General features: G+C 35.3%; 1 protein-coding gene and 2 long non-coding RNA genes across 7 annotated transcripts; all 3 read left to right on the forward strand.

Annotated features, from left to right (window-relative positions):
- The first annotated feature begins 327 nt into the window (after positions 1 to 327).
- On the forward strand, positions 328 to 3,291 carry LOC104884193 (uncharacterized). Of its 5 annotated transcripts, none has more exons than XR_007270578.2 (4): positions 328 to 670; positions 1,161 to 1,230; positions 1,633 to 2,660; positions 3,056 to 3,291. XR_007270578.2 is itself a non-coding variant. In XM_048637849.2 (4 exons), exons 2-4 carry the CDS (start codon positions 1,512 to 1,514, stop codon positions 3,093 to 3,095), a joined length of 318 nt encoding a protein of 105 aa, XP_048493806.1. In that variant the 5' UTR covers positions 328 to 670; positions 1,161 to 1,511; the 3' UTR covers positions 3,096 to 3,291. The 5 variants fall into 5 exon arrangements, 1 of the variants encoding a protein (XP_048493806.1); XM_048637849.2 differs by having other exon boundaries at positions 1,161 to 1,668; positions 2,540 to 2,660; XR_007270579.2 differs by lacking the exon at positions 1,161 to 1,230 and having other exon boundaries at positions 1,626 to 2,660.
- A 10,500-nt stretch (positions 3,292 to 13,791) lies between these two features.
- Positions 13,792 to 15,525, forward strand: LOC130591246 (uncharacterized). Its single transcript, XR_008968999.1, has 2 exons — positions 13,792 to 14,538; positions 15,227 to 15,525. It is a non-coding gene; the product is annotated as an uncharacterized LOC130591246 (long non-coding RNA).
- Positions 15,526 to 21,158: 5,633 nt separating this feature from the next.
- LOC125494209 (uncharacterized) lies at positions 21,159 to 22,491 on the forward strand. Its single transcript, XR_007270576.2, has 2 exons — positions 21,159 to 21,504; positions 22,193 to 22,491. It is a non-coding gene; the product is annotated as an uncharacterized LOC125494209 (long non-coding RNA).
- Positions 22,492 to 22,893: the final 402 nt, after the last annotated feature.

The following is a 22,893-nucleotide window of genomic DNA, read 5'->3' on the forward strand; positions in this document are numbered from 1 at the left end:
AGTTGAACCGAACTGAACTGAACTAAGTTGAATTGAACTGAAAATAAGTTGGAGAGAACATGCCCTAAGTGTTATATATAGCAAAAAAAGACTAAATACAACATCTAAAATTATTCCAAACTTAACCATGATTAATTTTAATTTTTGTACATAGGGGTGAGTAATGCAACAAAATAAATTATAATATTAAAATAACTTCTTTTTTTGTCCTATACAACACACCCCAAAAAAAAAAATAATAAATATAATATTAAAATAAAAAAAAATAAAAAGTTTTAAGATTAAAGGAAATTAGAAAAAAGGAAACAAAATCTTTATATGGTCATACTCATACCTAATTACTGCTGCTACATACTACTCCTTGTTCATCTTCTTGCCTAAGTTCATACTTCGGCACCCACGAAGTTAAAACAAAAGAAAAAAAAACTCCTTGTTCATCATCTTCTTCAATTCATCATTCTTTTTACTCGATTCAACACCCTAAATTCATAAATTTTGTTCAACTTTCATCACAATTCAACCTTCCTTCATCTACCTTTGAAATTACTTGAGTTTGTGGGTGATTCAAAGAGGAAAAATTTGGCTTTTCTATTGAATATTTTGGGGCGAAAATCGAATCAAAAGGGCAATTTTTCGGGTCTTTCTTGAGTAACTTTATCTCCCTATTAAAGTAAGTTCTAAACTCAAGTTTAGATTCAAATTCGTTTCTTTTATTTATCTATTTCGATTTTGGGTTTGTTGTTAAATTAGGGATCTTGAACAATTGAATTGAAGAAATTAAATCTGAATTATCGGAAAATTCAGGGATATTACACACACTCTCTTTCTCTCCTTTCTCCTAGCCTCCCATCTCTTCAGATCTATATGCACAATCTCTTCCTAGCCTACATTTCTATCTATTTCGTTATGTAAATCGTATTTTTCCCCTTTTCATTTACTATTTTTCCTAATTTTCGATTTTCTTCATTCGTATATGCTTTGAATTTCCTTACTTAATTTTAGGGTTTGTCCTCTATCAGATTGATATTACTATACTATTGATTTTCCAATAACAATCTCTTCTCAATTTTTATAGGTCCAATCTTTATGAAATTTGACATTATATTCTTTATGAAATTTGACATTATATTCTTTTTGTGTACATCCTTTTGTGAATGAAGTTTGAAGAGGAAATTTCTTTCCTTGCTCGAATTTGAAGCAAAAAAGGGCCAAAGCACTGATCCGCTCTTTGTGAGATATCTGCTTATCAATTTTTTTTTCCCTTCCCTAATATGCTATGTTGTAAAGGCAAGCAGCAAACCATCTAGCTAATTTTACAGAAATGGATGTTTTGGATCATGCGGATTTTTTTTCTATGTGGGTAATTTAACCTTAGAAATAGACATTGATGATCAATGGAACCCATCTTTGCAATTTCAACGTTTTTCTTAATGGTCTACATGTAGAGGGTAAGTTACTCCTTGGGTATATATATCAATCTCCATTTCATGTCAACCTGGTAGCTCCTTATTATGCTATTCAACTCTCCAGCTCCATTTTGCTTTGTTGCATTAGGCTCAGCACTTTTACATCCAGTTTTTCCCTTGCATAACTTCGAAAGATGTGTAAGACCTAACTTTCTGCAGTTTACAGACAACTTGGAATTCCATGCTTGCTGTCAGTTTGCAGGTTTGGGCTGCAAATTCCCCCCTCTATTTTCATGCCTTTAACTTATCTTACATTCATTGCATAAGTCGATTAGTAATGGTTTTATTCGGTAGACCTTTTATGTGAGGTTTGATGCTCTCTTATATGTCTTAGTGCATCGTGTTAGTTTCTCTAATTGATTGATGATCTTGAAAATAAATTCTTGATTCTTGCAGTTATGCTTCCTCTTGTTTATCTATTGATTATTAGAACTTAATTATGAAAACCAACTGAACTAAACCTCCTTTTTCCCACTTAACCATGTTATCCGATTATGCACTCTTCTTGTATTTTAAATCCTCTTTCCTGGGTTTCTAACCAAGAGTTTTAAATAGAGTTGAAATTAATGATCTTTGTCATGTTTTGCTTAAGATTATATGCAACCGGCATATAGTCTATGAGTTCTAACCTACTATTAACTCCTGAAAACAAAATTATCTTCACAGTTCACATGGTGTATGTATTTCTTAAGAAGTTCACGGTCTTCAACTTCATATAATGAGTGGTTATAATTAATTATTAGTTCCTCTGTGTTCTTTTCCCCTTTTCTTGTGAGATTAGGTGGGTATAAGTTGAGGTTGAAGAGAATATTATTTTGATAAGATCTCTCAAACTCAACAGAAGTCAAACTCTGCATGGCTTAAATAATCATCCGACTCTCCCTTTTGTAGTATTATGCATCACAGCATACTATTATTACTAAAGCAAAAGACATTATAGCAGACTTTCCTCCTTAAACACCTTCCTAAACACATCAAGTATTACTAAATGACTGCTAGGAAAACATAGACAGGGATTATATATGTTATTTCTGAATTTTAATGTTGGATCTTTCTGGTTTGTATGTACTCAGGATTGCTTGCTCCTAGAAGAAGGTCTTACAGGAGGACGTCTAACTGGAGGAGGAACAAGGGGGTTGGGGTCATGATCTTTGACCAGGAAGACATATATAAGGACAATGAGGTGGTTTTCATGTAAGTTTCTAATTATTTTAATGAAGTTCAAAATTCAAGATATCGTGAATAGATATTTATAGTTACTATAACAGTTGTAAATAATGGTGAATAAAATTGCTACCCGAATCCTTCTAGTTGTGGCTTTGATGCTGTTAAATAAGTATTTTTAGTCAATCTGGAAAGGTTTGTGCTGCTGACTTGCTGATGTTTGTTTTTGCACGATCATTGTTGTTCATGTACTTAATCTTGTGTTATTGCAGCAGTTGCTATGCTTTTTAGTTGTTTCCGGTGCAAGTTGTCGTGCCATTGCGTGCTACTACTACCGGCTAAGCCAATTTTTGTACAAGTTATTACAGCTTTGTTAAACTAATATTTGTTATTAAACTAATATTTACTATATGCATGTGTTGCAGGTGCTTGCGGAATCCAACTATTCAAACAATTGAAGAATAATATGAGGAAGAAAATAGCATGACACTAACAAAGACTGAGGCAATTGAAAAATGGAATGACACTATTCAAACTATTAGATATCTTTTTTTTCTCTCTTGTAGTGTCCAATTTCTTTTTACTGTAACAATTGTGAACAACCAACGAGACATGTTAGTTGATTAAGGTGTTTATATAAATGACAATTATTTTTTATCTATATAGTAGCTTTTTATTGATTCATTAAATTGTTTTGTTTGTTTACTTTTAGTATTAATATAGCATATATATGTATTAATTCATAAATCTTAAACTGTAAAATGTGTAGTTGCCCCTAATAGTTTTAATAAAAATGTCAAAAGTTGCACCTAAAAACATCCTTTAGCGACTAACTTATGGTTGCATTAGAGGCGACATATAATTAGAGATGGATTTATGGTGCCTCTAAATATAAGTGGTATTATCAGCAATATAACTTGTGTGCCCCAAAAAGGTGGCATTAGGGGCAACCTATAATTAGCGACAGACATATGGTTGCCTCTAAACGTAAGAGACTATAGCAGAACTGTAACTTGTGTGCCTCAAAAGGTGGCATTAGGGGCAACCTATTATTAGCGACAGAGATATGGTTGACTCTAAACATAACAGTCTTTAGCTGCACCATAACTTGTCTGCCTCTAAATGACGCATTAGGGGCAACCTATAATTAGCGACAGTCATATGTTTGCCTCTAAACTTAAGAGTCTTTAGCAGATACCATAATTTGTCTGCCTCTAAAAGGTGGCATTAGGGGCAACCTATAATTAGTGACAGGCATATGGTTGTCTCTAAACATAAAAGTCTTCAGCAGCACCATAACTTGTCTGCCTCTAAAACGTGGCATTAGGGGCAACCTATAATTAGCGACGGACTAATTAGAGGCAACCAAAAAATTGTTTCTAAACACCATTAGAGGCTACAAATATATATTTAGATGCAATTTTGGATTGCCTCTATATGTAGTTTTTTTTGTAGTGTTAGCTAGATTAGTTTATCTTTTTCCCTATATTTATCTTTTATTTTCCGAGTCCTATTCCTATTTTACTTATCCAACTAGTATAAATAGGGGTCTCCACACACTATATTTTTCACACCAAATTTGAGAAATAAAACTCTTTTCTCAAGTTTAAACACACTCTCTCTACATCTACCTTTTCTCTTTCTGTCCTAGTAGTTATTAATTTTCAAGGTGCGTGTATTTGTATATCTTTAATAATTGTTTTGCAAGTGTAGTATCATGTTTTTAGGAAAATGTTTTGGATTGAAATACATGTTTTTATGAGTTTTATTATGAACTGCATCTGTTTTATATGAACATGTTTGAATGTTTACAAATTTTATTTATGAACTTTGAATTATGTCTTTCATTTAATATATTTATAAAGTTTGATCTTTGAATTTATATTCAAATATTTTTGAAGGAGTTTGATCTTTTGATTCATGTTTAGATATTTAAAAAGGAGTGGTTTTGAACTATTACTATTTTTCAAAGGTTAACCCTTGAGCAAGTTATTTTATTTATGCCATTATATGGTAAGTTTTAAGAATTATTATTCTTTTTAAAGGAGGATTATTTCCAAAGGATTTTTACTAGTTATATGATCTTTCATGATCACAATTATAAAGAGGAAACAACTTGTTATTTATTAACAAGAACGGTAGCCATTATATTATTTACCCATGTACTTTTTGCATAAGTCATGTGGACAAGGTAGTAACCCCTCGTAATAGACTCAGTAAGGAATATTAAACTTGGGGGGTGTGCACACTTTAAGAAAGGTAATTAGACAAGGAAAATGAGTTTTTATTAAAGTTATATATTTTATATTATACAAGTATATTATCAAGTATCCAAGGAAGGTTTTTTGAAATTAAATATTCTAAAAGTTTAGTTAAATAAAATGTTTAATATTCTGCATATACATGTACTCAATATTTTTACTAACACGCTTTTCTTTTGCTTTGTTTTATGGCTTTGTCCCTGTGATGACCCTATTTTGGCAAGCATATTTTACAGGTTGATTGATATGATGCATACTTCATATGGAGGAGCTAGTGAGGAATCATAATTAGTCAAGGAGTTGTTATTTTATTTATTTTCATTATTATAAAGTTTATATTAATAAAGAGAAGTTATTTAAGTTATGTCCGCTGCATTATTAGTTTAAGTTCAGTTAGTAGTTAGTATTACAGCGTTTAACGTTATCATGTGGCGGTAATACTCTCGAGTTTCTCAAGAAGTTTTATATTAAAATAAGTTTTTCAAAAGAGAGAAAATTGGGGGTGTTACAGCTTTCCTTAGCCAGAACTTTCCTTAGAAAATTAAATCCACATACTTATTCCGTTCTTCAAAATATAAATCAGAAAATATTTATACTTGAAAATATAATTAAGTATTTGCTTAAAAAGAAAGAAGTATTTTTTTTCACATCATATAAAATGTCAAAAAATTACAAATAGAATGCGAAGCTCTATCTTATATGCCCTCCTAGATCTACCCACACTCTCATTGACTGTTTATGTTATTTTCAAAAAGAACCTGGAAACTGATACCACTTTGTAACACCCCCAAATTTCTCTCTTTTGGAAAACTTATTTAGATATAAAACTCCTTGAGGAACTTGAGATTATTATCGCCACGTGATAACGTTAAAGACTTTAATACTAACTACTAATTTAACATTAACTAATGCAGCGGAAATAACTTAAATACTTTTTCGTTATTAATATAAATATTTTTGTACAACTATATAACAACGGAAAAAAATAAAGTGAAACTCCTTGACTAATTATGATTCCTCACCAGCTCCCCAAAATGAAGTATGCATCATATCAACCTATAAAATCTTCTCACCAAAATAGGGTCATCACAGGGACAAAGCCATAAAACAAAACAAAACAAAAGCGTGTAAGTAAAAATACTGAGTACATGTATATGCGGAATATTAAACACTTTATTAATTAAACATTTGAAATATTAATTTCGAAAAAACCTTTCTTGGATACTTGATAATACTTATATAATATAAAGTATATAACCTTGATAAAAATCCTTTTTCCTTGCCTAGGTACCTTGCCTAAAGTGTGCACACCCCCCAAGTTTAGTACTCCTTACCGAGTCTATTTATACAAAAAGTACATGGGTAAATAATATAATGGCTACCGTTCTTGCTAATAAATAACAAGCCGTTGCCTCTTTCTAATTGTGATCATAAAAGATCATATAACTAATAAAAATCCTTCTGAAATAATCCTCCTTTTAAAAAAATAATAATTCTTAAAAACTTAGCCATATAAAGGCATAAATAAAATAACTTGCTCAAGGGTTAACCTTTGAAAAATAATAATAGTTCAAAAACATTCCTTTCTAAATATTTAAACATGAATCAAAAGATCAATAAACTCCTTCTAAAATATTTGAATATAAATTCAAAGATCAAACTTTATAAATATATTAAACGAAAGACATAATTGAAAGTTCATAAATAAAATTTATAACTTGCTCATATAAAACAGATGCAATTCATAATAAAACTCATAAAAATATATATTTTAATCCAAAGTATTTTCCTAAAAACATGATACTACACTTGCAAAACAATTATTAAAGATCTACAAATACACGCACCTTGAAAATTAGTAATTACTAGGGTGAAGAGAAAGGTAGGCTAAGAGGGAGAGGGATTTTAAACTTGAGAAAAGAGATGCATTTCTCAAATTTGGTGTGAAGACTATGATGGGTGGAGACCCCTATTTATACGAGTTGGATAGGTATCGGAATAGGAATAGGAAACTAAAAGATCAATTTAGGGAAAAGGATAAACTAATCTAGCTAAGATATAACTAATATTTACGCTTATCCAACTAAGATTAGAAAAAGATATAAATTATCCCACAATACATAATTACAAAAGGGAAAATAACTAAAAGATAAGTCAAAGATAAGAAAAAAAAAAAGTAACTAAAACCTCATGAAACATAACGGTGAGATGGGGCGGAATTTTTTTTTTTTTTTTTTTTTGAAATTTCTTTAAATCTTTTTTTTTTTCTTCTTTTCTTTTCTAAACCTTTTTAGATTTCTTTAAAATATTTTTAAATTTTATTTTGAAAAATCTACTTGAATGTAAAACTTAGGAAAGTTAAGTCCAAAATTCATTTGGGCTAAAATTTATTTTAAATACCCAAAATCTTTCTTATAAAAGTCTTTCTAATAAATAGTAAGCCTTTTTAGTAAATAAAACCTTTTTAAAAACTAAAATATTTACAAAAATATAAATAATAACTTACTAAAAATATGTAGTATTACAGGTACATTTGTGATATTAAGGACGACTAGCTTCATCATGTTTAAAGGATGTCATTATGGGTCTTAAGGGTGAGTAGCTTCGCTAAACTCAAACGTTACATTTATGGTCTTAAGGATGACTAGCTTTGCTATGTTCAAAGGGTGTTGTTATTGTCTTAATTAAGCATGAGTAGGTTCACTAAAGGTTGTTGTTATGGTCTTAAGGGAGACAAAGGTTAAAAGATTTTTAACTTTAAACTTCGTCCTATATAGGTCTGACATGGAGATGCAAACTAAACTTAGGATTTAAATTGGGCCTTTATGGGCTTTGGCTTTGGATTTAGTCCTACATTAGTTTGGAATTATACTTGACTAGGACTAGACTTGGGATTTGGCCGAATTAGGCCTTATGTGTTTAGGCTTTGGACTTAGTCATATATTAGTTTGGAACATGAAGGTGCAAACTAGATATATGATATGAATTGAGCCTTTATGGACTTAAGTTTGGAACTAGACTAGGATTAACATATAGGCTTGACTTAGACTAGGGGACACACATGGGCTTGACTTGGGGATGGACTAGGCTTATACTTAGATTAGGCCTACATGTAGGGCAGTGAAAAGACCAAGGTCGGACCAAAATCTGGACCGGATCGGGACGGACCAGAATTTGTACTGGACCGAACCGAAAATTTCAATCCTTGGCCCACAGAAAACCCCGATTACGGGTTTTCGGACCGAACCAGTGGACTAGAATTTTAGTTTTTTTAGTAAAGAAAAAGTTTATATGTTAAAAAAAGTTTAAAAGGTAAAGTTAAAAACCTATTATTTATTATCTTTAGGATGATTGATATTAAAACTATTAAATATTAAAGTATTTAATTTCTAAATATCTGTGAATCAAACCAAAAAAAAATTTGAAAAAAGCATAGATTTGGGTGTAACAGGTCCAAAATCAGACTGAAATTTTTCCGATCCATTCCCGCTCTAAAAAAAATCCCAAATCCTGGTCTACCAGTGCAACCTTTTCCTGGTGCATACCCCTACCTACATGGGCTTGAAATAAACCAGGGTTCACATAGAGATGCCAATGGACCTAGGTTTTGACATGGGCTAGTCTTATACGGGATTAAGATGGATGCATGAATTTTAATGCATATGGGCCTAATATGGATGCAAATGGTCTTAGATTGGACTGATTGGATTGGAGTTGATTGGATTAGGCTTAGAATTTTCGAAATTCATTTTCTTTGAAAAGGACCCCTTATTTTTGTCGTTTATTGGAAAAGATGATGGTGATTAATGATAGATTAATTTTGAAAAAGATTCTTTTCTTAACGTTTGGTAGGATGTTGATAAGTAAATGTTTTTGAAAAAGATTGAATAGAAGATGGTGTGAGATGGAGTTTGAAAAAGATATGTTTTAAATGGATAGAATATGATAGGATAGATATGCTAGAGAAGTTTAGTTTTATAGAAGGATAAGATGGGATATATGGGTGACAACTCGAACTCTATCATGACCACTCATCTAGATGCATTTATTAGGAGAAACTCAATCTTAGCTGATATGAAAAGATCGATTTTTATGATTGAATTAGGCGAGTTTTGTTTGAAAAGATGACCTAAAAGTTCATGAAATGCGAATGTGGACTGAAAACCGGCTAGTAGATCGTCGACAATGACAGAAGAAAGAATGAGCAGCTTGCGCCACACGCAAGTTAATTGCACCACACATAAGCTAATGCATCAGACGCAGGATACTAGCGTGAAACGGAAGCTTCTTGCGCTTGGAGCACTCTATTGGCGAAGCAGATTTTACTTTTTGGGCGATCTATTTGTCGTCTGTCAATAGTTTTAGCCTTCTTCAAGGGGAATGCGAGGGGAAAACATGTTGAATATAGAAAAAAAGCAATCAATCATATCCTATAGATAAGAAAAAGTACGCAGTTCAACGTAAAGCAAGATCTATGTTTGATACTATGGGCAGTTGGTTAAGGCTTAAAAGGGTCCATGATTATTGATACCATGCTTCATATCTTTGCTTAAAAGGATGGCCATGTATAGGACACACTACAATCTATCATCAGGAAAAAGAGAGCAATGTCGTGGTTGGCTAGGTTTGCTTATGGCTAAGATTAACAGAACAAATAAATGAAAAAATAATTATGAGAAAAGCAATAAAGAAGATAAACATAAATAACACAAGGATTTACGTGGTTCAGTCAAAATAGACCTACGTTCACAGGTGAAGGATTTGTGCTTCTTCACTATAAATAATGGAGTAAAACAGAGAGAATAAATTACAAAGAGTCCTAATAAGAGGCTAAAAGTTTTTTTGTCATATAATGACTACCAAGGGGGTCATTTTATAACATAAGGAACCCTAACAAACTCTATAATATACTTCGCACAAAATCATAGAAGAAATCGCAAATCCCACGTCAAAAACCCCGTCGCCCGATCAGGTCGGGCGGTCATCAAATTCAAACTGGCTGATGTCTCGTGCCTTATTGGGCGTTGTAAGCCCAATCATAGTTCGCTGAGGGCACCCGGTCGGGAGAAATTCCAGTTTGACAGTGCTTCATAAGCCATAACTTTCTCATTCTCAGCGGAATTTAGCATATGACATGTCGTTGGAAAGCTCTTTGAACAAGCTATCACCTCTAATTTGAATAACTTTTAAACCGTTTATAGGTTTAGATCTATGTGCATTCAAAGTCAGCCGTATGCCATTTTCACAAGATTTCAAGTCACAAATAATAGTTTAACTTTCAATATATATGTGCCGATAAATTAAAACATGTTACTGTAAGACGTGAAATACAAGTGTTACTATAAAGCTCACTTATAAGAAGTGTTGCCTAATATCTAACAAAGTGTTACATATGCTAACTTAAATACATAATATCTGATAAAGTACTACTGAAATTGAAGATATAACATAGAAAATGCTACTATAGATGAAAAAGTGTTAATTAAAAAATTATGAGTAATACTAAAAAAATGTTACATTAGTTTTACAAAAGTGTTACATTAGAGAATTTTGAGTAATACTTAAGAAAGTGAAACATTAGCATTGAAAAGTGTTACCTTAGAGAATAGGTAGCACGGGTAGATGTAAGTATTACCTATTGCCTAAAGCAACACTTTTAGGCCTTTAAGTCACTCTTTTGTGGTAATACTTTTGGCCAATTATAGACTATTGAAACCCCACCTTGAGGTCCGACCGCTTCAAACCAAACCAAAGCTACATCATTATCCACTCTTTTCAAGACCTCTTCCAAATCAATGTCAAATTCATTGCAAGTGGATCCAAGCAAAATATAGGGTTACCAATTAAAATGCTAAGAGCTACAATTGACCTGATTTTATCATGGATATGTAGGCAACCTCTTTTGAGGTTTGACTACTTTAATCCAAAAATTATATATCTTTAAGGCTTGCTTAGGACCATGAGAAAAGGCGACCATCTGAATCATGAATTTGCAATGCTCATCCCTATGTTTTGAATTGGATTAGGATTTGAACCTGCATCATTAACCTACCTCATTGCATAACTCAATTCATTATGGCTACAAATGTAATAGTCAATCATTCTCGACCAACTTATAGAGGATTAATGTACAACGAAATTAGAGAATTTGTTCGAGCTAACCAACTGCTACCATCACACTCACTAAACTACAACAGAGAATGTGGAAACCGAAATCCCAACTCTATTCAAATTGAATTAATTATTACAATAACGTCCTTATTATCAAACTCTTATTATAATAAATTCCTTTGGAAAATCCGACAAAGTCTCTTTTGAAAATAGAACAACCCTAAACCTATTCACAATCTGCATCAAATAAAATATTCCCAATTCTAACACCCAACAACCTGAACACTTTCGCAGAGCAATACCAAGAGAAAATCAAGCGCATTAAGCCTCTTAAATATAAAAATGGAAAACAACTAATTAACAATTAACTAGTACATGTTTGAGTGTCCTTGCCTCGAAACACAAATTAATACTACTATTTGTACTTCCTAGTATCCGAACCCTTCAACGCCAGAGAGCTTCAAATCTTGAACCTGTAATAAATAGAACATTGCCACCCACCAGTGATAGGCCACATAAATGACAAAATAAAGCATACACATATCAACAAAGTTGAGTACTAATCAAATAGATTTAAAATATGCTTTGGTGGTCCTTTACTTGAAAACCATTCGAATACAATAACAAAAGCAAATTAATGACAATAACAATAGCAACAACTACACATACCTTAAACTTGTCATCCTATACCCTGGTGACTTCTCGATTCCTTAACAGAACAATCACTATAGAGAACATGCTTTAAACTTGTCATCTAATACTCTTGGAGACTTCACAGTTCTTTACAGAACAATCACAATGACATCACATGCTTTAAAATTGTCAACCAATACCCTTGGAGACCTCATAGTTTCCAAGGAACAATTTCTATTCCTTTCAATGAATTCATTTACAGACATTCATATACTTTTATTTCTTTAACACAATTATTTGCAATAGGTAAGGGGACGACGCGAAGGTAGCAACACTAGGTTGCAGACACAACGCTTATGAGGGAACGTCTTCCCACCAGATTTAAGGCATATCGTAGTCATTAGTGTATACACCCCTTGAAGCAACCGACCAGAGGTAATACTTCCAATGCGACTCTCATAATACCCCACCACAGGATTTCCCCTTGAGACACTCCACCAGAGAGTAATCCTTAAGGTTCTTATGGTCGACCACGAGAGAAGCCCTAAGCCTTTTATCATATGCTCATAACCTATAAGGGGCCCACCAGAATCAATCCTCATTGGCTCCTTCTAACCTTTGCCATTACGTCACTTTACATAATTAGTTCTTTAATCACTTTCATTCTCACATAAATCAGCTTATAATAAAAAATACAATTACAGGTTGACTTATGAATTAAACCATGAACCACATGACAAATACGCAATTCATATCTAATGTAAAACAACTTCCATTCTTTATGAAAAATCACATTCCAAATTAACATCACTAACAAACTATTAACATAGCATACTCATAAGTTAGTGGACTGACTATATTTTATTTCTAATCAGTAAACCACACAACCAAATAGTTAAGGCTTAGCCTCAACTTATACTTACTTACATATTTAAACTCGTTACTGAATTACTTTAGTGAAAACTAATCAAACTATCAGACTTTATTATACTACTCCCTTTAACAACGCGATATTAAATTAAAATCCCTTTTGAACACAACCTCAATAATCCAACCCTTAATTAGTTAAACTATCTCTAATACTCTTCATGTTATTAACAATCATTATCTAATCTTTTTCCCAACTTCATGTGAGCAAATTAAGTAAGTTCATGCACTCAATGAGTCTAGTAAAATAATTATTCTTCATATCACCATTAACAGAAAACCAGATTCAATGAATCAAATAAATGAAGGATTTTAACTACAATAATACAAACTTTTACCCGTTTTCTCGCAATAATACAAGCTTTTAATTATTTTTAAATAATACAAACTTTTGCCCGAAATTTCTCCAGTAGGGCACTGTGACATTTAACCTGTAAAACAAGTATAAAAAATCCAAAAAACTCTTTCTCTCTCCTCCCCTCCCCTACCAACTGAAACCCCATCATGAAACCACTGGACTCTCCCCCTCCCCCTCCTCCTCCCCCACCCCAACCACTGGCAAGACCACATCTCCCCTCCTCCATCCTAGAGTACACCATTGCTCCCTCCCCTACCCCCGAAAACACCACGTCTCTCTCCCCCCACCCCCGAAAACCACCGCCACCACTCGTTCACCCCCGAAACCCCCCCCCCACTCCTTTACCCTATAAAACCACCAAACCCATCCACCTTAACCCCGGAAACAACCAATCCAAGCCAACCCAACCTCGAAAACCACTCCCCTCCACTCCCTCACCCTCAAAATACACAAAATCCAGCCACAACCACCATGAACCCCACCCACCAAATGCTATCAACACCACACTCACCAACACGAACCCCCAAATCACCCAAAAACTAAAACCAAAAACTACTCTAATAAACTGCCAAAGCAAAACATCACCACCATTATTTCTGGGTGGGGCTGATTTCGGGGTAGGGCGATGGGTTTTAGATAGGGGGATAATTTCTTGTAGGTGAAGGGTTGTTACGGGGGTGGGGGTGGGCGGTGGGTAATGGGTAAGGGATTTGATTTCGGGTAGGAGAGGGGTTGTTTTGGGTGTTGCAGCTGTTTATGTGTGGGTGAGGGGTTGGTTCACGGGTGAAGAGGAGCTGATTCGACTGGGTGAGGTGCGATTTTGGCAGTGGGGGGAAGGGGGCGACAGCTGTATGGGGGGAAGGGGGCGGCAGCTGTTTGGGGGGAAGGGGGCAGCTTTGTCAAGAGAAAAGGGCAGTGGAGGGAGTGGGGTGGGGTGGGGTGGGGTTAGGGGTGGGAAAGGCCGAAAGACAGTGGAGGGGAGCAGGAGTAGGGGTGTTCGCAGTTTGGGTTGGTGTGGTTTGGAATGTAACTGTAACACCCCAATTTTTGAAACAGTTTATTATTTATTTTATTAACTATATTATATATTTTAGTTTATTTAATAATTGAATTCATTTATCTTTAGGAATTATTTTGTAAATAATTTATATGCTTAAAGTGGGACAAGTTTAGTAAGTAATTTAACTAATAATAGTAATAAGAGGAAATATACTCACATATATGTAAGAAGGGGGAAAAGGGAAAAATAAAACAAGAAAAGAAAAAGGAAAGAAAAAAAAAATAACAAAACAAAAGAACGACATTCATGACGGTGCTTCACCACCGTTCAACATCTTCACCATCTTCTTCTCTCAAAATATTTGACATTCTTCCTTCATCACACAACCACCACCGTTGCCGATGACACAACCCCAAACGCCACTAGAGGTGACACCATAGAAGTAGGCGGCGCAAGGGAAAGCAAAGGGGGTCGTTGTTGCTGTAATTTGGAGCATTTAGTGCTCGAATTAAGGGAGTTTGCAAGTTATTTTTCATCCCCAATCTTCTATATTAGTGGATTCCGGTTACATTGAGGAGCCGTATTGACTGAGCTAGTTGGTTTGATATAGTTTAAAAGGTAAGATTCCTTACTCAAATCTTTAATAGTTACAAGAAAGGTTTACAAAAGATAAGATTTCAACTAAAACTTTCATATTTACGAGAAAAGATTTTAAAGGTATGTATCTCTCTTGAGTTGAGATTGGTTTGGATAGGAGGATATTCCTCCTAATACAAATAGTTTATTTTCAAACCTTGAATTATAGAATAGTTACAGAATAGATTTATGGATAGTTTTATGTTTTTTAAACTGGTTGGGATTGCCTTTATGGTGTCTCAAGGAATTGGAACCTTGTCGGGATCATCTCAACATTACAGAATAGTTGGGGGGTACGTTGATCAGTACCTCAGACTTAGACCTTATGCTACGGTTTGACCGTTTATGGGGTGTGCACACTAGGGGTCTTTGTCTAATAGTTACCCGGAGGGCCTAGCTAGCCCAATGGGAAATAAAGTTCGTTCCATTCCATAGATTTATGATTCTAAGATTCTGAAAGAAATTATTTTAGCAGAGAAAATAGAAAAGTATTTGGTTTGGAAAAGAAATGACGAAAAATGTTTTACAATGTTTAATTTAGTATTGGGGTTGCAAAAGTGAATGATTTGTAGGATATAACTAATGCATCCTACCTGCACATGTATTTGGCTTTAGAGTATTGAATCTTGCTCAGCCTGTTTGGCTGATACTACATGCTTGATATATGCAGGTACATGAAGGCTTTGAGTCGGGGTATGGGCGGAGAGCAACGTCCACTAGTTTTGCGTAAATATAGTTATAATAGTTTTGTTCTGGTGCATTTCTTATATATAATCAATATTTTGAGACTTAGGGTTGTAAATATTAATCCACCTAAATCTTTATTCGGTTGGGTTGTAATAGTTTAAAATAAGCTTTAATTTAGTTTTGGTGCAGGTAGTTCTTCCTTAGCGATTATTCTCGTAATAATCGTGGAATAACACGTTTGGATTTCGAGTAGTTATACAGGAATTTCGTTGGTATTTGAAATGGGTGGAGTTGTTGGGAATTTGGATTTTGGATTGCTGATTTGTTGAAACAGGTTTAAAATTCGGAGCCAGTCCTAAATTAAATTTTAGGCAGTCCATTTTTCAAACGGAACTCTGCCGAATTTTCTATAGAATTTTAATATTATTTAATTGAATTAATCACTCGAAATTCAGGGGTGTTATAGTTGGTATCAGAGCCTAGGTTAATAAAGGACTGGGTTAAGTTAAAGATGATAGGAAACTAAAATTTTGACAAGCCGAGGTGAGAAAGTGAGATGGGTTATACACGGGAAGTGTAATTTCTGTGTTGTTTATATGCTTATATTAATTATGTGATTGTTTTTGTATATCGTGATTTGAGAGTTAATATTCTTTTATGCAATCAATGTGTTATACTTGTGTTTTATCGAGATTCAAGTTCTTTTACCTTATGTAGTGCTTACAAGATGCACAAGCGCGAAAGAAGTAAATCATCAGAGATGCGCGCTTTGATGCGTCAGATGGCCGAGTCTAATAAGGCCATGACTGAGGCTGTGCAATTGCTAGCGGAAGCACGAGCTGCTACTACTAGCACTAGCAAAGTAGCTATCACTGAAGTTGCTGCTGTGCATAAAGCAATTGACGGGAAGAAGCCGCCTAAGTATGATGGAAAAGGCGACCCCGTGAAGATGGAGAATTGGATTAGAGAGTTTGACAAGATCTTCGTCACTCTCCAGGTCCCTGAAGTGATGAGAGTAGACTCCGCAGCCTTTGATCTCACTGAAGATGCTGATATTTGGTGGACCAACAACAAAGATAATTTTACCACCAAAGTCACATATGATGAGGATGGTTTTGAGGAGGTGGAGGCAAAGGAATTTGGTTGGAAGGAGTTCAAGAAGGCGCTACGCGCTAGTTTCTACCTCATATGAGGAAAAGGAAGAGATTTGAGTTTGAACAGCTGGAGCAAGGAGATATGTCTCTCCAAGACTTTTATACTAAATACCTGGAGTTGTCTCGTTTCGTGCCTGAATTGGTCCCAAATGAACAAGAAAGAGCTCAGAAGTTCGAGGAAAAACTTGATCTTGAACTTCTTAGCAATATGGGACGCCGACTTCACGACCTTGAACGAAGTTTATACTCGTGCTAGCAATGCCGAGAGAATCAAGGAGAGAAGGAAAGCCGCAGAAAAGATGAAAGCTCCTACAAAAGAAAGTACCCAACAATGGGATAAGGGTAATAACTTTAGTCAAAACAAGCAGAAACTTTGATAATCGGGGTCCTAGGGGTAACTTCAATAGAGGAGGTCAGAGTCAACAAGCCTCAAGGAGTGCTCAGAGTTCGTTTCAGCCCCGTAGCCAAGCCAGAGCCAATTCAATCCCAAAACAACCCAGGACCTGTTCGTCGTTATTTTTGCAAAAGATGTGAAAACAATCATCCAGGGAGGGATTGTGAAGGCAATAAGGTGACGTGTAATTATTGCAAGAAGGAGGGGCATAGAGCTTATGAGTGTTTCACTAACCCTGATGCTAAGATTGGCCAATTATGAGGTGTTGAGGACACCCACTGCTAGTACAGCTAGTAATCGCCCAACTACTTCTGCAGCTACAAATTGTAGCGCAGGAAAGGCTAATGCTGCTCAGGCTAAGAGAGGTCTCTAGAAAAAGAACATGGGCAACCTTAATCATCTTAAGCAAGCAGATGCAGATAACCAGGGGAATGCAGTGACCGGTACTTTCTCTATCTATTTTACACCTGCATACGTACTATTTTGATTCAGGTGCATCACATTCATTTTATCTGAAACTTTTGCAAAAAGGTTAAACTTAGAAAGTGTCACACCTTGTGAGGCCGATATTTCCATTCCTTCTGGTCTAAGTGTCACGTGTAATAGGATGTATTTAGATGTCCTATAGCTTATGGTGAAACTACCTTATTCGCTGACCTAATAGTTTTTCCTTTGACAGATTTTGGTATAATATTAGGGATGGACTGGCTAGGAAAGTATAAAGCCAAGATAGACTGTCGAAAACAAAAGGTAACAATAGAGAGTCATAAGGGTGTTCATGTGCTTTATAGTCGCCGTTCAGTGAAGATTATTTCTGCTCTTACATTGAAGTCTTATTTAAGGAAGGGATGCCCTATGTACCTTTGCCATATTCATGATACTAGTAAGGAAAGACCACAGCTCGGAGATGTCCCAGTTGTGAATGAGTATCAAGATGTGTTTCCAGATGACATTCTTAATATGCCTCCAAAGCGTGATTTGGAATTTAACATCGATTTGGTACCTGGAATGGGACCTATATCTAAGCCACCTTATCGAATGGCGCCTGCTGAGATGAGAGAACTGAAAACTCAATTAGAAGAGTTGCTAGATAAAGGCTACATTCGACCTAGTGTATCACCTTGGGGTGCACCAGTTCTTTTCGTGAAGAAGAAGGATGGTACCCTACGATTATGTATTGACTACAGAGAACTCAATAACGTCACTGTGAAAAAAGTATCCATTGCCAAGGATAGATGACTTGTTTGATCAGTTGGCCGGTGCAGGAGTATTCTCTAAGATCGACTTGAGATCAGGTTACCATCAGCTTCGTGTTGCAGATAAAGATATCCCAAAGACAGCTTTTCGTACCCGTTATGGACACTATGAGTTTACAGTTATGCCCTTTGGCTTGACTAATGCTCCAGCGGTGTTCATGGATTTAATGAACAGGGTATTCAGAGCTTATTTGGATAAATTCATTGTTTTTTTTATTGATGATATATTGATTTATTCAAAGAATGCGAGTGAACATGAAGAGCACCTCCGTGCTGTTTTGCAAATACTGAGAGAAAATCACTTGTATGCAAAGTTCTCCAAATGTGAATTCTGGCTCGAGAAAGTGGCTTTTCTGGGTCATATCATTTCTAAGGAGGGTGTTTCAGTTGATCCATCTAAAATTCAAGCGGTTTTGAATGGTCTACTCCGAAGAATGTGACTGAAATTCGCAGCTTCCTTGGTCTAGCCGGCTACTATAGGAGATTCGTGAAAGATTTTTCCAAAATAGCTCGCCCATTGACGAGTTTGATGAAGAAGTGCACCAAGTATGAATGGAATGATGATTGTGAGAAGGCTTTTCAGACGTTGAAGGAGCGTCTTACTACAGCTCCAGTCTTAACTTTACCTAATGGGGATCAAGACTACGAGGTGTATACAGATGCTTCGAGAAATGGCCTTGGATGTGTGCTTATGCAGAAACGGAAAATTGTAGCTTATGCGTCTAAACAATTAAAAGTTCATGAGGCGAACTACCCCACACATGATCTTGACTTAGCCGCTGTAGTCTTTGCTCTTAAAATTTGGCGTCACTATTTGCTTGGTATTCATTCAAAATATACTCTGATCATAAAAGCCTCAAGTATATCTTCACGCAAAAAGAGTTGAATATGAGACAAACAAGATGGTTAGAGCTGATTAAGGATTTTCATATGGAGATTCAATACCATGAAGGCAAGGCCAATGTTGTCGTTGATGCGCTTAGCAGGAAATCTTCTCACTCATTGCACACGACGCTTTCGAGAAGGTTACTTAGAGATGAATTTCAGAATTTTGGTGTCGAACTTGTCCGAGTTGGGGCACAGCTTAACTCCCTTACATTGCAACCAGATGTGTACGATGAGATTAAGGAGAACCAAGCTACTGATGCACTTCTGAAGAAAAAGATGGGAGAGGTTCAAGATACTGAAGATGCTTATTTTAAGATCCATGCAGATGGGAGTCTTCGCTATAAGAGTAGGTGGTGTGTTCCTGACATACCTGAACTGAAGAAGAAAATCTTAGATGAAGCTCATTTGACTCCATATTCGTACATCCAGGAGGTGACAAGTTGTATAAAGACCTCAAAATCACCTTTTGGGCCTCACATGAAGCAACAGGTCGCCGAGTATGTTTCCAAGTGCTTGACTTGCCAAAAAGTCAAGTTTGAGCACAAGAGACCTCAAGGCGAGATTCAACCTTTGGAGATTCCAACGTGGAAGTGGGACTCAATTTCTATGGATTTTATCTCTGGACTTCCAAGAACACCTAATGGTAATAACATGATTTGGGTCATTGTGGACCGACTCACCAAGTCTGCCCATTTCGTACCAATGAAAGATACATGGCAACATCAAAAGCTAGCTGATGCATATAGGAAGAATGTTTTGCGCTTACATGGTGTGCCAAAGGACATTTTGTCCGATAGAGATAGTAGATTCTTATCTAATTTTTGGCAGAAGCTTTAAAAAGCCTTAGGGACACAGTTGAAAATGAGTACATCATTTCATCCTGCTACTGATGGTCAGACAGAGCGCACAATCCAAACACTCGAGGACATGTTGAGGGCATGTGCCTTAGAATTTCAAGGCTCGTGGGAAGATAGACTGGACTGATAGAATTCTCGTATAATAATAGCTATCATTCTTCAATAGGAATGGCCCCATATGAAGCCTTGTATGGCCGCAAGTGTCGTCTCCTCTTTGTTGGAGTGATATTGTTGAATCTTGTGTTCTTGGTCCTGAAATGATCCAAGAAACTGTAGAACAAGTAAAACTGATACAACAGAAAATGAAAGCGGCACAAGATAGACATAAAAGTTATGCTGATAAATACCGACGACATGCAGAGTTTGAAGTCGGTGAGAAAGTACTCATGAAAGTTTCTCTTATAAAGGGAGTAATGCGATTCAGGATGAAGGGCAGGTTAAGCCCTAAATTCATCGGACCGTATGAGATCCTAGCGGAGAAAGGATAGGGGAAGTTGCATATAGATTGACATTACCTCTAGAGATAGCTCGAGTTCACAACGTTTTCCATATTTCTCAACTTCGTCGCTACATTAGTGACCCCTCACATGTACTCACACCTTATGAATTTCAACTAAAAGATAACCTTTCATATGTTGAGGTCCCTATGAAAATTCTTGATAGTAAAGTTCGAGCAACTCGGAATGGAGAAGTTAAACTGGTGAAAGTATTGTGGTCGAACCACAAGGACGATGAACTTAGTTGCGAATCCGAGGATGCGATGCGAGCTCAATATCCCCACCTATTTCAATAGGTACGCTTATAGTTACGAGGACGTAACTATTTACGGAGGGTGGAATTAGTATGATTTCATTTCAATTCTTAGTATTTGAAGATAATTTTGACTTGTATTAAGTGTTTGATTCTACGTGAAAGTTAATGGCATGTTGAGAGTATGCTAGTGAGATAGTTTATGTGCAAGTTTGATACTATATATTTATTATGTTTCGTACTTTAATAATAGATAGTTGGCTAAACATGCAAAGTTAATGAGCTAAAGTAAGTGGTAGGATTTTCGCTTCGAGTTTAAGAATTGTTTCAAGTTTCGAGGACGAAACTTATTTTAAGGGGGGTTGATTGTAACACCCCGATTTTTGAAACAGTTTATTATTTATTTTATTAACTATATTATATATTTTGGTGTATTTAATAATTAAATTCATTTATCTTTAGGAATTATTTTGTAAATAATTTATATGCTTATAGTGGGATAAGTTTAGTAAGTAATTTAACTAATAATAGTAATAAGAGGAAATATACTCACATATATGTAAGAAGGGGGAAAAGGGAAAAATAAAACAAGAAACGAAAAAGGAAAGAAAAAAAAAATAACAAAACAAAAGAACGACATTCATAACGGTGCTTCACCACCGTTCAACATCTTCACCATCTTCACCATCTTCTTCTCTCAAAATCTTTATCATTCTTCCTTCATCACACAACCACCACCGTTGCCGACGACACAACCACAACCACCACTAGAGGTGACACTATAAAAGTAGGCGGCGCAAGGGAGAGCAAAGGGGGTCGTCGTGCTGTAATTTGGAGCATTTAGTGCTTGAATTAGGGGCGTTTGCAAGTTATTTTTCATCCCCAATCTTCTATATTAGTGGATTTCGGTTTTATTGAGGAGCCGTATTGACTGAGCTAGTTGGTTTGATATAGTTTAAAAGGTAAGTTTCCTTACTCAGATCTTTAATAGTTACAAGAAAGGTCTACAAAAGATAAGATTTCAACTAAAACTTTCATATTTACGAGAAAAGATTATAAACGTATGTATCTCTCTTGAGTTGAGATTGGTTTGAATAGGACGATGTTCCTCCTAACACAGATAGTTTATTTTCAAACCTTGAATTATAGAATAGTTACAGAAAAGATTTATGGATAGTTTTATGTTTTTTAAACTGGTTGGGATTGCCTTTATGGTGTCTCAAGGAATTGAAACCTTGTCGGGATCGTCTCGACATTACAGAATAGTTGGGGGGTACGTTGATCAGTACCTCAGACTTAGATCTTCTGCTACGGTTTGACCGTTTGTGGGGTGTGCACACTAGGGATCTTTGTCTAATAGTTACCCGGAGGGCCTAGCTAGCCCAATGGGAAATAAAGTTCGTTCCATTCCATAGATTTATGATTCTAAGATTCTGAAAGAAATTATTTTAGCAGAGAAAATAGAAAAGTATTTGGTTTGGAAAAGAAATGACGAAAAATGTTTTACAATGTTTTATTTAGTATTGGGGTTGCAAAAGTGAATGATTTGTAGGATATTATTAATGCATCCTACCTACACATGTATTTGGCTTTACAGTATTGAATCTTGCTCAGCATGTTTGGCTGATACTACATGCTTGATATATGCAGGTTCATGAAGGCTTAGAGTCGGGGTATGGGCGGAGAGCAACGTCCACTAGTTTTGCGTAAATATAGTTATAATAGTTCTGTTCTGGTGCATTTCTTATATATAATCAATATTTTGAGACTTAGGGTTGTAAATATTAATCCACCTAAATCTTTATTCGGTTGGGTTGTAATAGTTTAAAATAAGCTTTAATTTAGTTTTGGTGCAGGTAGTTCTTCCTTAGCGATTATTCTCGTAATAATCGTGCAATAACACGTTTGGATTTCGAGTAGTTATACAGGAATTTCGTTGGTATTTGAAATGGGTGGAGTTGTTGGGAATTTGGATTTTGGATTGCTGATTTGTTGAAACAGGTTTAAAATTTGGACGCCAGTCCTAAATTAAATTTTAGGCAGTCCATTTTTCAAACGGAACTCTGCCGAATTTTCTATAGAATTTTAATATTATTTAATTGAATTAATCACTCGAAATTCAGGGGTGTTATAGTAACCCAACCCAAACCGCAAATATACGGTTTGACATTTTTCCGACCCAAACCGCACCGTACTTTTGCCCAAACCAACCCAAATCGAACCGTGCAAAACGGTTTGGTGCAGTTTTGTTTGCGGTTTAACCCTTTTTTCCTTTGCGCCATTAATATTGTAATCTAAGAGTAAAAAAAATTTGTTAATAATAGTCCAAATAGATATGAAGTTGACTTCAT

This window comes from Beta vulgaris, chromosome 4 (genome assembly GCF_026745355.1).
Source record: "Beta vulgaris subsp. vulgaris cultivar EL10 chromosome 4, EL10.2, whole genome shotgun sequence".
Lineage (NCBI taxonomy): Eukaryota > Viridiplantae > Streptophyta > Magnoliopsida > Caryophyllales > Amaranthaceae > Beta > Beta vulgaris.

Coding starts and splice junctions, on each gene's coding strand:
- LOC104884193 (XM_048637849.2), top strand. CDS start 1,512: ATGCTATTCAACTCTCCAGCTCCATTTTGCTTTGTTGCATTAGGCTCA. Junction 1,669..2,539: donor TGCTTGCTGTCAGTTTGCAG/GTTTGGGCTGCA, acceptor GTATGTACTCAG/GATTGCTTGCTCCTAGAAGA. Junction 2,661..3,055: donor GACAATGAGGTGGTTTTCAT/GTAAGTTTCTAA, acceptor CATGTGTTGCAG/GTGCTTGCGGAATCCAACTA.